At 51.8% G+C, this 18,879-nt stretch overlaps 1 protein-coding gene across 1 annotated transcript; it reads left to right on the top strand.

Annotated features, from left to right (window-relative positions):
* The first annotated feature begins 1,473 nt into the window (after positions 1-1,473).
* Positions 1,474-10,555, top strand: Rab11b (RAB11B, member RAS oncogene family). The gene is made up of 5 exons (XM_090341653.1): positions 1,474-1,591; positions 8,072-8,267; positions 8,677-8,870; positions 9,059-9,139; positions 9,504-10,555. The coding sequence occupies exons 1-5, from the start codon at positions 1,552-1,554 to the stop codon at positions 9,647-9,649; spliced, it is 657 nt and encodes a 218-aa protein (XP_090197779.1). The 5' UTR covers positions 1,474-1,551; the 3' UTR covers positions 9,650-10,555.
* Positions 10,556-18,879: the final 8,324 nt, after the last annotated feature.

The following is an 18,879-nucleotide window of genomic DNA, read 5'->3' as shown; positions in this document are numbered from 1 at the left end:
ATAATAATAATAATAATGTTTGTTGGACTGGGAGTTTGGCCTAGTGGTTAAAGTGCTTGCCTAGCATGCACGAAGACCCGGGTTCGATTCCTCGGTACCACATACATAGAAAAAAGCTGGAAGTGGTGCTGAGGCTCAAGTGGTAGAGCTCTAGCCTTGAGAAAGTCCAAGGACAGTGCTCAGGCCCTGAGCTCAAGCCCAGGACTGGCAAAAAAAAAAATAAATAAATAAAATAAATAATGTTTGTACTTCAATGTCAAGTAGTGATAAACTATACGGGAGAGGGGTTGAAACAGGGTAGGGCGTAAAGCTTGTATTTTGGAGTGTCTGGCATAAGGATTTATATTAGATTGTTTTGCTCAGTCCTGGGGCTTGAACTCAGGGCCTGGACACTGTTCCTGAGCTTTTTGCTCAAGGCTAGCGCTTTACCTCTTGAGTCACAGTGCTATTCCAGCTTTTTTTTTTTTCCCCCTGTGATTAACTGGAAAGAAGAATCTCAGGGACTTTCTTGCCTAGACTGTCTTCGAACCGCAATCCTCAGATTTCAGCCCGAGTAGCTAGGATGACCAGCATGAGCCACCATCACTTGACTTGATTTTGTTTTTTCTTTTCTTCTGTGGTTCTTGGGGCAAAGATTCCAGTGCTCTGCATATTCCAGGCACATCTTAGCCACTAAATATTTGTTTAAGAAAACGACCCACATAGCCTTAAGACTCCACTGGTGGGACCAGGAGCTCGGCCTAGTGGTAGAGTGCTTGCCTAGCATGCACAAAGCCCCGGGTTCGATTCCTCAGGTTCCACATACATAGAAAAAGTCAGAGGTGATGCTGTGGCTCAAGTGGTAGAGCTCTAGCCTTGAGAAAGCCCAAGAACAGTGCTCAGGCCCTGAGCTCAAAGCCAGAACTGGCCAAAAAAAAAGGTTCCACCGGTGGATGTCTTCCTTGTTTGCAAAGGAGTAAACTATGGAACATTAAGAGTATCCTTGTGAGTAACTGCAGCCCTGAGAAGACATCCCAGGCTCAGAGTCACCGGATGTGGTCATTTACGAGATGGAGGGACGGGGACTGACACCCACCTTCCCCTCCCCCCGCCCCACTGACCTGTGACGTCATCAGGACGTTAAGCAGCGTAACTTCACCTGGACGTAGTTCCTTTTCCTTGCCCCCCCCAGGTTCTCCTGTAGTAGAGAAAGGGACTGAATCCAGCCTCCTATTGGCTACATACTCCGTCAATCAATCTCTTTCATCCAGTCTTCCGCCCCGCCTTCCAAAGGCTGCTTCTGATAGGCCGTCGAGGTTGTCATTTCAAAAAGGTCCGCATTCCTTCCGCCTTTCTCGAAGAGCCGGAGACAGAGGGAGGTGGGTGCCTCCTGGGACCCACCCTCGCGGAGTCCGGCTTCCATCTCTGATTGGCTACACTGAGTGTCGGTCGCTGTTGCATCTGCTGCTAATTGGTCAGTAGACCGCCGCTCTGCACGGCGCCGGCTCCGCCCCCGTCGGGTGTTTGTGGTGGGGCTGCGGAGTCGCCGATCCCGCCGGAAGCGCCAGGACAATGGGGACTCGGGACGACGAGTACGACTACCTATTCAAAGGTACGGCTGGTGGGACACGGGCGGGTGAGGGTGCGGCGGCGAGCCGGCTGGCGGATGGGTCCATGCAGCGCTCGGGGATGCTAGGCCTAGATTGAAGCCCGGCATTTGGGACCTGGAGGGTTCGGCAGCCGCGGAAGCCGAAATAGGCCTGGTTCGCTCAGTTTCGGACCTGAGAATCGAGCGATGGGAAGAACCAGAGGCCCTGGAGCGGATCGGGGGCCCCGGATGCGCCGGGGCGGGGCGGGGGCCCAGGGGGGTGGGGCCTGGAGCTGTGGGCGAGGCCGTTGGGGGCGGGGCCGCCTCAGGGGGTGGAGCAAACCAGGATTTGGCGGGCCGGGCTAGGCGAAGAAAGCGTCTTTGGGATGGGGGCGGGGCCGTTAGGGGAGGAATCAGGACTTGGTGGGCGCGTCCAATAGATGGGTTGGAGTTGGCCCGTCGGGGGCGTGGCTTTATTGCGTAGCCAGGGCTGATTGGCGGTAGTCTGCAGGGGGCGTGTCCTGGTAAGGGAAGGGCGGATAAGAGGGCCAGGCGGAGGTGGGAACCAGAGGTAGTGGAACTTCGTAAGGGTGGATCCGCGCTTGTGTGTACACGACTAATTCTAAGTCTTAACAGCTGTTGATAGCACTAACTCAGTACTGTTCTGAGCCTTTTACAATCACGATCGCCTTTAGATTCTGTCTGCCCCTCTGTTGAATCCATATTATCTAGCCTCTCTTTTTTTTTTTTCCAGACTAGGAATCTGAAGCTTGGTGTGGTGTAATCCCAGCACTCGGGAGATCAAGGCAGGAGGATTGCTAGCTCAGTGTCAGTCTGGACTACATAGTGAGACCGTGTGTTAAAAATAGGAGATAGGCCTGGAGTTTGGGCTAGTGGTAGAGTGCTTGCCTAGCATGCACGAAGACCTGGTTCAATTCCTCGGTACCACATACATTGAAAAAAGCTGGAAGTGGTGCTGAGGCTCAAGTGGTAGAGTGCTAAGCTTTGAGAAAGTCCAAGGACAGTGTTCAGGCCCTGAGCCCAAGCCCAGGATTGTCAAAAAAAAAAAAAAAAAGAAAAAACCAAACAACAAAAATAAGAGATACTGAGAGCCCAAAGAGACGTTTATAAGGGTTGGAACAGGGTTGAACTGGGCCAGCTTTGGGTATTACGGCTTAGAGGGAGAATCTTGGGAAAACTGAGGCTTGAATCTGGGACTTGGCATTGTCAGTCCTCCCTTTAACTCCTGCAGTGTTGTCCCAGACTCCACCCAACCTTTCCCTTGCATAAGGGAGGCCAGAACCCTAGCTGTCTGCAAGATGGAGGTAATTTTAACAAAATGGATTCTGACTAGTTACAGCTTCTCAGCTTCAGCTATTTATTCTTAGCTAGAGCTCTTCAGTGGTATCCAGTGTTGTGGAGAAGAGAACAGAGGTAGAGCCTCAGGTACCCATGAAACAAAAGACTTCCAGGCAGAAGGAACAGAGAGGGCCTACAAAGATCACATAGCGCCCTGGGCTAATAAGGGGGCTGCATGCAGGCTGTAAAGTCCACTGGTGTCAGGCCTGAGGCTTCCCCCAAATGTGAGGGGAATCTTAGAAGGCTTTTGGAGATGAAATGTGAAAGAGTCTCAAGTGGCTCATCCAGAACAGACTCATCCTACACAACCCACCCTGAGGCCTCTGCTTCTGATCGCAGCGGTCTACATGAGGCGCTGTCCAGGCAGTAGGCCTTCTCTCCTCCCCTCAGTTGCTGAATCCAGGCTTCTGGTCATTGCTCACTTGTTATTTTCGACCTTTTGTTGTTATAAATAACTCAGCTCTTGAGTGTTTGCCTGAGTCCTCTTTTTGCCCTTTGGGTTATTTCCTTGATGTATGTTCCCAGAAGTACAGTTACTGGGTCAGGGGCAACACAGCAGTGATGAGTTCCAGAGACTCATCTCCAGAGCCTGCTTCCTGGAAACACAGATCGGCCTCCTGCAGTAGCTGGCATGGGAGCGGGGAGGGGCTGCCTGCTCCTCTACCCTCCCCCACTGGTCTTTCCCTGAGCCGAGCAGGTGCCCCAGTGACCTTCTAGAGCCGGTTGGTAGCCATGCCTGCCCCACAAGGTCAGTGTTTCCTGAAGTGGTCACTCCAGCCCCCCCCTTCACTTAAGCTCATCTAAGGACATTCACATATGGTCTCTTTCACTATTTGTCCTTCCGCCTACTCAGGTTTCCATTCAGGAAAGGGATTTTTGTTGTGTGCCTCTGGGAAATGAGAAAGGGAGGAAGGAGAGAAGCCAGCCCTGCTCCTCATCCCATCTTTGGTCACTTTCCTCTAGTGTGAGAGCCACACCTCTTTGCCTGGGACAATGGCTTCCCTGTGTTCTGTCCTTTTTTTCCCCCAGCCCCACTGCCTCGGGTTTGCAGCGGCTGTATTATATATTGGCTTCCTTGACCTCAGAGGCCAAGGCCAAGGCCAACTGGTCCCTAGAGTGGAGAATAGGCGGCCACATGTTCTTTGTTTTTCTCTCTAACATTCTTCTCCTCCCCAGGAGTGAGCCTGTTTATTTGTACCCATTTATCCTCCTGCCATACTTGGGCTCAATCCCTGGGGTCCCCTAACTTCTCCAAGAAGCACTGGCTTGAGAGGTCCCCGGTGGAAGCAGTTGCATTCTCGAGCTACAAAGATCCTTCCAGACCCCTTCTCCTGGCCAATCAGTGCTCACTTGGCCCTCAAGGTCACAGGACATAGAGGAAAGGTGGTTTGGCTAGCCTCAGGACCTGTTCTTTGGCTTGTCCCACTCACACCTGAGTGGGGGGAGAGAGAGAGAGAGGATACAGAGATGCTGACATTTGTAGCTGCTTCTCAGGGAACAGGCCGGCCCCAGCTCCCTCTTCTTTGCTGGGCCTGGGGCTGCGATCCCAGCCCTCCAGCCTGGACAACGTTGACAAAATGGGGTCCTCACTGGCCACGTGTTCTGATTCTTTTTGGGATCCAAACAGGCTATCTTCTCTCATAGAACAGGGCTTTGCTGATGCCCCTGCTCAATCCCCCTCCCCGAGAGAGCAAAAATGCTCTCAAGTCTTTGTCCCTGGGGCCAGCATGGTGAGGGCTCACCTCTTGGAAGTACTCACCCCCCACCCCATGTCCACTTGAAACATCAAGGTTTAGGGGTTCCACATTGTTGTGGGGCTGGTCAGAGCCTCCAGGGCTTCTCAGAGCTGCCAGTTCTTTGTTTTTGCCAACTGGGTTTGCCTGCTCTGTCTGCCAAGTGGCATGTCCAAGGGGACCAATTCCCATCCAGCAAAGCCACTGACTTCTTTGGAAATGTTGAGGTCTGTGTCTCAGGGGCCCTTTATTTCCCAGGACAACAGATCATTTGTGCCTGTGACAATGACATTCTCATACTCAGCGGCTGGGCCCTAGTTTCCTGTTCCATTCCTACACATGCGCAGATGAGGAGCAAAGCTTGGGAGGAAGGGTTGGGGTGATGGCGTGGCTGGTGGTCCCCCAGTCTGTTCATTGTGACTCTGTGTGGGCCCATGTCCAGCTCTGCCGCTTTCCATCTTTCTCCAAACTTAGCATTCTTGTACTGGGCACCCACACAGTCACAAGAGGATGCTACTGTCCTGTTGTCACATGTCATGTGGGCCAGCCCATATGAGTCTACAGGGAGAAGAGGCCTGAGCCAAGGGGTTTTTGAGTTGGGAGGGAAAGGACTCAAGTCTTGACCCAGAGAACTGGGTTCAAATTCTGCCTTGGCTGTTTCCTGACCAGGCAGCCTGGACTCTGACCCCTGCTGTCCTCCTGTTTTCTTGCTTACAGTATGCTTTGGTCCTCTCATTCTCCATCTGAATCTCAGTTTCCTCCACTGTAAAGTAGGCTACATGATCTGTCATCCTAGGTACTCAGGAGGCTGAGATCTGAGGATCATAGTTAAGGGCCAGCCAGGTCAAGAAAGTTCATGAGACTCTTACCTCCAGTTAACACCAAAAAGCTGGGAATGGAGCTGAGGCTTAAAGCCTTGAACACAGACAGAAGCTTGGGGCAAGTGTGGAGGGGGCGTACAAGAGGTTTGTGTGACAGGCCACACCAGGGACTTTTTCAACACTGTTCTCAGCCTATTTATTTATTTGGGTCATGGGGCTTGAACTGGCCTGGATGCTATCTCTGAGCTCTTCAGCTCAAGGCTACTGCTCTACCCTGGAGCCAAGCCCCACTTCCCATTTTCTAGAGGTTAATTGGAGATAAGAGTCTCAGGTCCTTCTGTGCTTGGGTTAGCTTTGAACCAGATCCTCAGATCTCAGCCTCCTGAGTAGCTAGGTTCCAGGCATGAGCCACTGCGCCCAGCTCAGCCTTTTTTTGTGTCTTTTTTTAGCCAGTCCTGGGGCTTAAATTCAGGGCCTGAGCTCTGTCCATCTTTCTCAAGGCTAGAGCTCTACCACTTGAGCCACAGCACCACTTCTGACTTTTTTTCTATGTATGTGGTACTGAGAAATGAAACCTGGGTCTCTGTGCATGCTGGCATTCTACCAAGTAGGCCAAACTCCTGGCCCCTCAACCTGACTCTTCTTGGGGGCTAAAGCAGCCAGCCTGACAGTGCTGGGTCAGGTTGGGGCGGGGGCTTCACCAGAGGTGATGATGGCCTGAACGTCTTCCAGGTGTGTGCAGGGGAGAAGGGAGAGTCAGATAGGTAGGTCTGGAGGCTATACCAGCCTCTTGTCAGGCCTGGGAAATATGGCCTTCTAGGGCTTAGGACTCCAGAAAGGAGAAAATCGGGATTTTTGAGCACAGATTGGAAAAGAATGTGATCTTTATTGGGTGTGGTGGTACACACCTAAAAGTCCCAGCACTCAGGCAGGTCAAGGCCAGCCCTGGCTACATAACAAAACTCTGTCTCAGAAAATAAGTAAAAGAATGTGTTTTTAATTTTCCTGTAAGCTCAGCAGTGCTGTGTGGTGGTGAGAAGCCTCATAAAGGGCTCTATCTCCCAGTGGGAGAGGATTCTGGTTCTGTGCCTTGACTCCTCTCTGAGGATGTATGCCCACGCCCTGCCCCTCACTCCACCCCTCACCCCACTCCACCAACCCCATGAGCTCAGCCTGGCTCTGTGGCCCAGCCAGGGCCCAAGGAGCCTGATCCTGGGTAGACATTCTCTTGGGCTCCTCAGGGCCCCCAGAGGGCCAAGTCTGCAGCACTGAGCCATGGTAGACTCATTCTTATGTGCTAGGGCCTGAGGCTCACACTTGGGGGACCCTGTGGTGTCTGGCTGGGGTGTCTGCTTAGCCGCCTGCTGCCTGTTACATCTGTATTGCATGCATGTGAGTACACAAGCACGTGCACACATCATGTGCACACAAACGTGCACACACACCCCAGATTATTAGTGTCTGGGCCCCATGGCTTCCACGGTGTGGGGGAGGGGCAGGACCAGCCTGTGTCTGCTGTGCTCTGGGGGCCTTTGATTCCCATATCCTCCCTCCCCCCACCCCGTCCCACTGCCTTGCTTTCCTCGTGTCTAGTAGATCAGACCAAAGTCCTGAGGCACTGTTGCCCACAATCCATTTCCCTTCCAGCTATGTCATCCTAGCACCCCTTCTGGGTGGGAGTTTGCAGCTCCAGCTGCAAGCAGAGGTGCCCCAGGCTGAGTGGAGACCCTTCCCCCCATCATGGAGGTCATGAGTATGGATATACATATATAGCCAATGAACCCTTTGCAGATGTGCGCATGTGCACAGCTGGGCTGCCCACCCCTCCTCGAGGACTTTGTCAAAAGCACGCTGTGGCTCAGAAGGGCAGTCCTGATGCCAGGGCAGCGGTGGGTTTGCCTGTCAGCCAGAGAGGAGGAAGCCTGGAAGCGGGTGCATAGGCAGGGGTGTGTGGCTTTTCATTGCCTGTCATGATAGCATCAAACACAGGCCTTCCTTCCCATAACCATGCAAGATGTTGACGCCCCCCCAAACTATCACAGCAGTGATGACACTGATGTCCCACCCCACCTGCTGCAAGCTACCTAAGTTCTCAGCTGGTATACCCTCCATTCTTCTTCTTACGATGACTCCTCAGGGGCTGGAAATATGGCTCAGTGGAAAAGCGATTGCTCAGCAATGCATGAAGCCCTGGGTTCAATTCCTTGATACCACATGTTTAGAAAAAGCCAGAGTGACTCTGTGGCTCAAGCATTAGAGTTGTTGGCCTTGAGCAAAGGAAGCTCAGGGACAGTGCTCAGGCCCTGAGTTCAAGCCCCGGGATTGGCAAAACAACAACAACAAAGATGTGCTTCCCTAATTGCACAGAAAGTGAGCAGCCCAAAGAAGTGAGCAGTTTCCCTAGGGTCACTCAGTTCTGGAGCTTTCTAGCCCTTTCTCAGCTGCCAAGGTACCCCCACTCTGAGAACCAGAGACTGGGAGACACATGTTACCTGCATCAGTGGTTTCTGGAAGCTTCTAGAAGCTTCTGGGTATTTACTGGGGTGTCGGTGTGTGACAGCAGGGCCTCACCGCCTCCCTCGCTTCCCCAGTGGTGCTCATCGGAGACTCAGGTGTGGGCAAAAGCAACCTGCTGTCCCGCTTCACCCGCAACGAGTTCAACCTGGAGAGCAAGAGCACCATCGGCGTGGAGTTCGCCACCCGCAGCATCCAGGTGGACGGCAAGACCATCAAGGCGCAGATCTGGGACACAGCCGGCCAGGAGCGCTACCGGGCCATCACCTCCGCGTAAGGGCCTCACTGCCCCCCGCTTTGTCTCCCTGAGGCTTCTGTTCCCCTCACCCTACTTGCTGACTCCTTCACAGTAGGCTGGCCACCCTCCCCCATCTCCTTCACCCCTTGAAGGGCTGTCAGTGTACCCACCTTGTTGGTGAGCCAGGCCTGGCCTGCTTCTCCTTTCTCTGTTTGTTGATGACTTCATGATGTCTTCTACAACTTCCTTCTCAAACCCCCACATCCTTGAGCTGGCTCTGGGAGACATCTGGGGGGAGTCAAGGGGTCCTCAAGGATCCATGACCTGCCTGCAAGGCTATGATAGCCAGCCCATGGCCAGGCCCTGTGTCCACTGCCTCCCTGGGTGCCAGGAGGCCACCCTGCCCACAGAGCCTGAGGCTTACATGGGGGCCCCTCCCTGCAGGTACTACCGAGGTGCCGTAGGCGCCTTGCTGGTGTACGACATTGCCAAGCACCTGACCTATGAGAACGTGGAGCGCTGGCTGAAGGAGCTGCGTGACCACGCGGACAGCAATATCGTCATCATGCTGGTGGGTAATAAGAGTGACCTGCGCCACCTGCGGGCTGTGCCCACCGACGAGGCCCGCGCCTTTGCAGGTGAGCCTGGGGCAGGGGGAAGGGGGGTGGGGGCAGGTGCCTGGGAGACACTGGGTCCTCCTGCCTGCCAGCCTGTGGCAGGCCTGGGGCGGGGCAGGGTGGGGGAGGGGCCCCTTCTCACACACACATACACACTCACTCCCCCCCACACACACACACTCACTGGGCCAGGGTTTGGTGTGTTTCAGAAAAGAACAACTTATCCTTCATTGAGACCTCAGCCTTGGATTCCACCAACGTAGAGGAAGCATTCAAGAACATTCTCACAGGTGGGTACAGTCTGGGCATGGGATAGAAGCTGGGCACAGGGGAAACAGTGGCCCCTTGAGCCTTCCCATGCTACCCAGTTCGAGCTCAAGGACAAATGTGGCATGCTGCACGGCTCAGGCCATGTTCTGGCCCTTGCTGACTGGCTGACGTAGGGGCAGGGCCCCCGCCTTGGTCAGCTTCCCAGACGGGCTTTTCCTGGGGCCTAGGACGATGGGATGTGTGTCCCCACCCTTGCCCACTTGGGCAGGGTGGAACCCCCAGTTCCCAGGACACAGTGAGGGGACTTTCTGAGTCCCCAGGGAGCCAGCTGCCCCAGGGCAGGGACCCCAGCATACTCACCGCCCCCTTCCCCCCCATTGGCAGAGATCTACCGCATTGTGTCACAGAAGCAAATCGCAGACCGTGCGGCTCACGATGAATCCCCCGGCAACAACGTGGTAGACATCAGCGTGCCGCCCACCACCGACGGCCAGAGACCCAACAGGCTGCAGTGCTGCCAGAACCTGTGACCACGCAGCACCTCCATCCAGCGTGCGTGCGTGCGTGTGCACGAGCGCGCCCTCGCCCTGGCCCACCTCCCTGTCCTCCCTGCCCCTGCCCCTGCGCTCGGGGACTGGCTCGCTCCCATCTTCCAAGTGAGCTCCTCATGCCAGCCAGCCCAGCCCAGGAAGAGCAGGGGTCCTGCCTGAAGGAAGAAGCTAGCAGCCCCCCTTATGCTCCTGGTCTCCTAGGTGGGGCCTGTGAGCATCTTGGTGAAGGGAGGGAGGGAGCTTGGCTGGATGGACCAGGTGGGCCGGAGGCAAAGGAGGATGAAAGGATGCAGCCTGCTCTCCTGATTTCCACGCTGCATTCCAGGGAATGGCACCTCCTTCCTTCTCTGGCCAGCTGGCCCTCATCCCCACCCAGACCCTCTTCCAGGCAGCCTGAAGAGCCAGGCAGCAGGGGCTGGGCAGGCAGACACTCCGGCTCTGCATCCTGCACGCACAGCCAGCGCCAGCACGGCCTCCAGCGCTCAGGCCTGCGCCACTCTGCTCCCGCCTGTCTGTAGATTTTATGCTGGGAGAGACCTTTCACCCTTCTCTTCTTCCTTCCCTTTCTCTCCTCCCTCTCCTTCCCTTCCTCCTCTGCACGCAGCGTTCTCCTCTGCCCACACACCCTCCCACCCCCACCTCTGTCTTGTCTCCCTGTCTGGTCAGGAACCTATTGGCAAGTGAAGCAATATCTCCGTGTTTTGTATATACAACCGCTCTTGTAGCCTTTGGTTTTTTTTGTTATTGTAGAGAAACACAAGATTCTTTATACACTTTGTAAGATTTACGCCAAACCCCAGCTCTCGATCTCTTATTCTCCCTGTGGCCCCTGCACTGTTGCCCGTTACTAAAATGTATGAGCCGACTTCCTGTAGAGAAACCTGCTGCTGCGCCTCTGTCTTCTTTCTCTCCGCCAGGAGGTGCTCGTGAGTCAGGGCACCTCGCTCCTGTCTCCCATGGCCTTGTAGGACCCCCTCTCTCAGCCCATGGCTGTCCCAGCAGGCCTTTCATGTGTCACCCAGCGCCCACTCCCCCAGGGGCCTAATGACCCTCCCCAAACAGGCCCTTATGACGGAAGGGAAAGAAGGCTTGGGGCGTGGCCAGAGGAGTACTTCTAGATCTGAAAGTCAAGGGCACCCCCTGGTGGGGAGAGGTGGCCCTGCCCACTGCTCATTCTTTCCATATTTGTGCCAGTCTCCTTATCTGGGATCTGCCCAGACTGAAGTTTAGGAGGGCCCAGTGGGAGAACGGGCATTGATAACAGCTAAAGTGGGTGGCCTGTTCTTCTCTCCAGTCCATGCCTGATGCAGGACTGCCATGATGTGGAGGTGTTAGCTTCCTCTTCTAGGATCCCATGAGAGGTGTCCCCTCTTCCCCTCAGGACTGCCAGTTGTCCAACCTTTAGCTGAAGAGGCCACTCGAACTTGGATACCTTGGAGACCCCCTTCCCTTTTGACTCCAGGCTCTAGCCACTTGCCTGGAGGGTGGGCAGTCCTGGACAGTAATGTTGAAGAGCTCAGGACTGCCATTGGGCAGCTCATGCCAAGGCTGGTGAAGGGGCTGGGATGTAGCAGATCCCAGTAAGCGGTGACACACCATTAGTACCAAGACCCTGTGTGCATTGATCCTGCAGTCACCAAGAATCTAGGTTTGTGCAGGACTGGATGTGGCACGAGATGCACAGGTCTATGGAAATCTAGGTGTAGCAATGAGGGGATGTAAAAGGTTTCAAACAAAGACCACCAGTCTAGGCAGGGACCAGTGGCTCACACCTGTAATCCTTGCTGCTTAGGAGGCCCAGCCCAGATAAGATAGTCTCTAAGATCTCCAACAAACCACCAAAAAAGGCTGGAAGTGGAGCTGTAGGGGCAGTGGTAGAGTAGTAGACAAGCATAACAGCTCAGGGATAGCCCAGACCCTGAGTTCAAACCCTAAGACTAGCATATATACACACAAAAGAAAAGATGATGAAGGGCAGAGAAGGGTTTATTTTGTGGTACAGGCACTTCCGCTCTCATCAAGGTACGAGCATGAGCTCTAGCTATAACCTAGAGGAAGAATTAAGGGCAGGAGGCAAGGGTCCACAGCCTATAGCTGTGACCTTGCTAGTCATTCAGCCCTGGTTCTCTCAGTTCTGGAGAGTTGTCATCCCTGTTATTACTTGAGGGGAGCCATATGGTCCCCAAGAGAGCCATTCTAGGTATGGCCTCAACACTATAGATGATTGTCCTTGGCTGGAGCCAATCTGTCCAACCAGGATGTGCTGTTCCTGTCATTGGACAGGCCTGTCCTTTCTGGATCCCATGGTGAGGACACAGTGACTGTAGATGGAATGGCTCAAAGCAAAGAAAATGAGGGCAGGGATGCCAGGTTTGTCTTTGAGTTTTAGTTCGGAAGTGCAAGTAAAGAGTCAGTTCTTTTCAGCAAAAGCAGCTTTTCATAAGCATTTGGCCCTGAGTTCAACCCCCCACCCCCACCCCCAGTACCTCCCCAAACAAAAAAGTGTTAAAGCACGCATTAGAGTAAGTCTGTACTGGCTGCTTTAGGAATCATGTTGCATTGATCACTGAGTGATATTTGAAACAATCTCATTTACAAACAAGAAAAATGTTGGGGCTGAGAGTGTGACCTAGTGGTAGAGTGCTTGCATGACATGCACGAAGCCCTGGGTTTAATTCCTTGGTACCACATACACAGAAAAGGCTGGAAGCTGTGTTATGGCACAAGTGGTTGAGGGCTAGAGGGCTAGCCTTGAACAAAAAGCTCAGGAACAGTGTCCAGGCCCTGAGTTCAAGCCCCAGGACTAGCAAAAAGAAAGGAAAAAGAAACAAAATGTTGGAGCTTGGAATGTGGCTTAGTAGTAGATTGCTTGCCTGGTATGCATGAAGCCCAGAGTTATTCCTTACTACCACAAACATAGAAACAGCCAGAAGCGGCACTGTGGCCCAAGTGATAAAGTGCTAGCCTTGAGCAAAAGAAGCTCAAAGACAGTGCCCAGTCCCTGAGTTCAAGCTCCAGGACTGGCAAAAGAAAAAAGTATTATAATTTTTTTTTTTTTGTAGGTCATGGGGCTTGAACTCAGCCTGGGCTCTGTCTCTGAGCTCTTCAGCTCAAGGCTACTGCCCTACCCCTGGGCCTGGGCATTGTCCTTGAGCTATTCAGCTCAAGGCTACCACTCTACCCTTGAGGGAAGCCCCACTTCCTGGTTTCTAGAGGTCAATTGGAGATAAGAGTCTCAGGTCTTTTTGTGCCCTGGCTGGCTTTGAACCTTGATCCTCAGATCTCAGCGTCCTGAGTAGCTAGGATTACAGGCATGAGCCACTGTGCCCAGCTTAATTGATTAATGTTTTAGAGAAGATCTAACTATATAGTTCTGTCTGGCAGTGAACTTATCAAACTGCCTGCTCAACCTTCCAAGAGCTAGGTCTTACAGGCATGCATCACTATGCCTGGCTTTAAATGTTTTAGTGTGGAAAAATTGAAATGTATATGAAAGGGACTTTCATGAACCCACCCACCACCCCAAGTGCCCATCGCACAGAGTCAACAGACAAACCTGGTTTCATCTCTAGGCAGCACTACCATTCTATCTGAAAGTTCCAGGCATGTTCAACCTACGGGCAGTTCATGATGTCTTTATTTATTTTTGGTCCTGGAGCTTGAACTGTGGACCTGCGCCCTTTTTATTATTATTTTTTTAATTTAAATGTTTTGGTGTAGGGCACAGAACTCATGCTCTGTATGCTCTCCTCCATTCCGTGGGTGGTGTGTGTGTGTGTGTGTGTGTGTGTGTGTGTGTGTGTGTGTAGTGTTGGGCTTGAATTCAGGACCTGGGTACTGTTCCTGAACTTCGGTACTCAAGGCTAGTCCTCTGGCACTTGCCAAGCCACTGCTCTACTTCTGGGATTTTTCTGGTTAATTGGAAATACAAGTCTCTTAGATTTTCCTTGTGTGTGTGTGTGAATCATGGGACTTTAACTTGGCCTGGGCGCTGCCCCAGAGCTCTTCAGCTCTAGGCTACCATCCTACCCTTGAGCCAAGTCCTACTTCCCATTTTCTAGAGATTAATCAGAGATAAAAGTCTCAGGTCTGGCCAGGAGTTTGACCTAGTGGTAGAGTGCTTGTCTAGCCTGCACAAAGACCCGGGTATGATTCCTCAGTACTACATACATAGAAAAAATGCCAGAAGTGGTGCTGTGACTCAAATGGTAGAGCTCTAGCCTTGAGAAAAGGACAAAGCTCAGGCCCCAAGCCTAAGCCCAGGACTGGCCAAAAAAAAAAAAGTCTCAGGTCCTTTTGTGCCTGGCTTGGTTTTGAACCTTAATCTTCAGATCTCAGCCTCCTGAGTAGCTAGGATTACAGGCATGAGTCACCGAACCCAGCTAGACTTTCCTTTCTTGGCTGGCTTCAAACCTCAGGCCTCAAATCTCAGCCTCTTAAAGAGCTAGGATTACACGCATGAGCCACTGTCCAACATGGCTAGTCTTGAATTATGATCCTCCTTCCTCATTCTGCTAATTGATTACTCTCATGAGCTACCATGGCTTGCCTCTGGTTTTTATTATGTTCATGATGTTATGTAATACCTATCACTGTGTGTGTGTGTGTGTGTGTGTGTGTGTGTGTGTGTGTGTGTGTGTATGTGTGTGTTTGTGTTGATACTAGAATTTGACCTCTGTTTTGTGCTCTACCACTTAAGCCAGAGATCTACTTCCAAGTTTTTGCTAGTTACTTGGAGATAAGAGTCTCACAGACTTTTCTGTTTAGTCTTGATTGACACTATGATCCTTAGATCTCAGCCTCCTGAGCTGGTGGCATGACCCACCAGTGCCCAGGGTGCTTATAATCCTACCTACTTAGTAGGTTTAGATTTGAGGATTGTGGTTTGAAGCCAGCATGGGCAGGAAAGTCCATGAGACTCTTATCTCCAGTTAACCACCGGAAACCCAGAAATAATGCTGTGGCTCAGTGTTAGAGCACTATCCTAAAGTGAAAGTGTTCAGGAACAGCACCAAGGCCCTAAGTTCAAGCCCCATGATCAACAACAAAAAAAGTATCATTTCTATTTTGAGGGGAGCAATGGAACCCGTGGCAAACACTACCATTTGAGTCATGCAATAGTTGTTCATTCTGAGAAAGTTGTGGAACTGGGCACGATGGCTCATGTTTCTAATCCTACCCTACTCAGGAGGCTGAGATCTGAGGGTCCAGGTTCAAAGCCAGTCCAGACACTACAGACCTTGAGACTCTTATCTCCAATTAACCACTAGGAAACTGGAAGTGGTGGTATTGTTCAAGGGGTAGGGCAGTAGCCTTGATCTGAAGGGCTTAGAGACAGCACCCAGGCCCAGAGTTCAAGCCCCAGGACTGACAAAAAAAAAGTTGTGCAGATCAGACCCAAGTAAAGAAAGATCTTGAAATAAAACTATGCTAGAACCAAAATCCAGGGTCTCAAATCTAGATTCAACTTTATCATTGCCTTGAGGAGAGGTAATCTTACAAACTTCTTGCCACAATTTCTTCTTCTATGCTAATAAGATTTGAATTAAAAATACAAACCTCCCATGACCAAAAAAACCAAACCCATGGAGGAAGATGATCTAAGATGTGTTCCTCTAATAAGTCTGAATTTGTACCTACAGCCTAGCATACTGAATGTTAGAAGATAAATAAGGGGCCAGGAGTTTAGCCTGGTGGTAGAGCGCTTACCTATCATGCACCCAGGTTCCATTCCTCTGTACCACATAGAAAAAAGCTGGAAGTGGTGCTGAGGCTCAAGTGGTAGAGCTCTGGCCTTGAGAAAGTTCAAGGACAGTGCTCAGGCCCTGAAATAAAGCCCAGGACTAGCGGAAAGAAAAGAAAAAAAGATAAAATGCTTTCTCCTGTGGAGGGGATAGAATTTTAGCTGTGCCCTTAATGGTTCTGGTTTTACAAATAATAAAAAAGGAATGGGGTGATGTATAGCACAGTAGCAGAGTATTTTGCCTAGGTTGTGAGGCCCCGGGTTTCATTCCCAGTACCTGAAATACAATAATAAAATGCTTGGGCTGGGAATGTGGCCTAGTGGCAGAATGCTTGCCTAGCGTGCACCAAGACCCAGGTTCCATTCCTCCGTACCACATGCATAGGGGGAAAAAAAAAGCTAGGGGGCCAGGAGTTTGGCCTAGGGGTAGAGTGCTTGTCTAACATGCAGGAAGACCCAGGTTTGATTCCTTGCTACCAGATACATAGAAAAAGCTAAAAGTGGTGCTGTGGCCCAAATGGTAGAGTGCTAGCCTTGAGAAAGCCCAAGGACAGTGCTTAGGCCCTGAGTTCAAGCCCCAGGATGGACAAAAAAAAAAACAACAACCAACAACTGTGTATGGGGGTTCACACCTATAATCCAAGTACTCAGTACTGTGAAATGGGAGGGCCATTTGTTTGAAGCCAGCCTGGGTTATCTAGCAGGATCTAGTCTCAACAAAATAAGGGCCAGGCAAGGTGGCTCACACTGTATTACTAGCTACTCCAAAGACTGAGAGAACTAAGGATCCTGATTCAAAATCTGATCTCCATTTAAACATCAAAAAGCTGGAAGTGGAGTTGTAGCTCAAGTGGTAGAGTGCTAGCCTGAAGCACAAAAAACTCAGGGACAATGTTCAGGCTGGGTTCAAGCATCAGTACACACACACACACACACACACACACACACACACACACACACACACACACACACACGCACACGCACAAAGCTGGGCTCTGGTGCCTCACTCAGAAGCCTGGAAATTTAGAAGATTAAGATCAGGAGGCTCACAATTCAAAGTCAGCCCAGACAGGAAAGACTATGAGACTCATCTCCAATTAATCAGCAAAAAATACAGGAAGCCCGCACTGTGACTCCAGTGATAGAGCTCTAGCCTTTAGTGAAAAAAAGCTCACGGACATTTCCCAGAATTAAATGAAGCCCCAGGAACCCTCACCCCCCCACACACACACCCCACAGATTCCCAATGTCTCTGTAAATCGAGGGCTAAAAAGGCAGCAATATTTGTCTGAGTTAACAAGTGTACCCCGGGTCTAGCAGAGTGCCTGGATAAAACAACCTCTCCTACTCTATCTTTTGAATGGATTTGTTCATGAGTGAATAAAGGATGTATAAATGTTGTTGGCTTTAGCCCTGGCCATGCCTGCTCTTTGAAATGTGATCATACGGTCTTTTCTTCTTTCCGCATCGATCCAAAGCTTAAAGAAGACGATGAACACTTGCAAATGACTTGGCAAGTGTCAAGTTGAGTTCTGTAACAGTTTTATTTACTTGAAAGCCCTGGCGTTCTGTAGCTGTCACAGCCAGCTGGGAGCCCAGGCTGGGGACCGGGCGGAGCCGGGATGTGGGCGGGGCCAATTCTTGAGGGCGGAGCTAGGACGCGGCCGAGGCGGAGACAGCAGCTGCGGCGCCGTGGGCCCTGCACCGCCCAGGACGTCCCTGTCGCCTCCGGCCCCACCTTCTGAGGCGGGACGTGCGTTCCTATTGGCTAGTGAAGATGAGAGGCGGTCACCATTGGTTCAAGGCGCTGTCTGCTTGGCGGGCGGTGCCCGGACGCAGGTGCCGGCCGGAGCTGAGCGAGAAGGCGCTGACGGGCCGGGCCGGGCCGGGACCCTGGGCCAGGGTGAACCGAGGGGCCTGTGCGGCCGCCCGGCCCGGCCGCGGATCAGGTAGGCACGGGGAAGGTGGGCTGGGCTAGAGGACTCAAGTGGGTCGCAGATGCCAGGTTCGAGGCCCGAAATCGGTTCCTGGACAGGACAAACCAGGCTTGGGACCTCTTGGCCGCTCAGCCTTCTCTAAGATGCTGGGATCCTCAGTTTCCACTCCGCGGACAGCGAGAGGCCTCTGGGCCTCGGCACACAGTAGGTGCCTCTCCCAGCCTCGGTTTCCCCATCTGTGAAACTGGGTCATCCATCCCCCAGCGCCTGCCGGATTCGGGAGGTGGCTGTTAAGGACAGTGACTGGCACACAGTAGGGTGGCAGGAAGTGGCTAACGTCCTTCTGGTAACCTCCTCCTTCAAAGGGACGGTGTCTGGAACTTGGTAAATACTATACAGCCAAACACTGCGAACAACGCTACTTTGAGTCCCTGTGCCCAGTGGTGTTTGTTCAAAACAGGATATTGTCAGCATTCATATGGTTAGCTTTTTGGTTGTTTTTTTTTTTTTTTTTTTTTAAACTCAGTTCTCCAGGAAGGAAGCCCTGCTAAGTGGAAGTACTAGAAATGGTTCCCATCCTACCCGTGAAGAAGTTGAGGCTCTCAGAGAAGTTATGTGCCTTGCCCAGGGTCACACAGCAAAGAAGAAGCAGAGCTGTAGCTGGTCACTGTTAGCTCCCACCTGTAATCTCAGCTATTCAGGTGGCTGAGATCTGAAGATCAAGGTTTTTTGAAGCCAAAAAACATACTGGGCGGAAAAGTCTGTGAGACTCATCTCCAATTAAGGCCAAAAGGGAAGCTGTGGCTCAAGTGGCAGAGCGCTAGTCTTGACTGAAAAAGCTAAGGGACAGCACCCAGGCTCTTGGGTTCAAACCTCAGTACTGTCACAAAGAAAGAAAGAGAGAGAAAGCAAGCAAGCAGAGCTGTGATTAGAATTTGGCTTCCAGGACACCCCAGAGTCTTTGTGTGGAGTGAATGTATGCCTCTTCCTTTTTTTCCTAAAACAAACCAACAATGGACAAGTATCTGTTACTACATTCCAAGGATAATGGGATTTCTCCTCAGCACTTTTGTAAGATGAGGATGGAGCTAAGATTTAGAAACTTTTTCTTTCCTTTCCTTTCCTTTCCTTTCCTTTCCTTTCCTTTCCTTCCTTCCTTCCTTCCTTCCTTCTTCCCTCCCTCCCTTCCTCCCTCCCTCTTCTCCCTTTCTTTCTTTCTTTCTTTCTCTCTCTCTCTCTCTCTCTCTCTCTCTCTCTCTCTCTCTCTCTCTCTCTCTCTCTCTCTCTCACTTTCTAGCACATGCCAGTGTTGGGGCTTGAACTCAGGGCCTGGGCACTGTCCCTTACACTTTTTTTTTGGCTAGTTCTGGGCTTGGGCTCAGGGTGTGAGCACTTTCCTTGGCTTTTCTCAAGGCTAGAGCTCTACCCCTTGAGCCACAGCACCACTTCTGGCTTTTTTCTACGTATATGGTACTGAGGAATCGAACCAGGATCTTCGTGCATGCTAGGCAAGCACTCTACCACTAGGC

Source organism: Megascapheus bottae, chromosome 1 (assembly GCF_031878675.1).
Source record: "Megascapheus bottae isolate mThoBot1 chromosome 1, mThoBot2.hap1, whole genome shotgun sequence".
NCBI lineage: Eukaryota > Metazoa > Chordata > Mammalia > Rodentia > Geomyidae > Megascapheus > Megascapheus bottae.
Note: the sequence above shows the minus strand (reverse complement) of the source record. Positions and strands in the feature narration are given on the sequence as shown.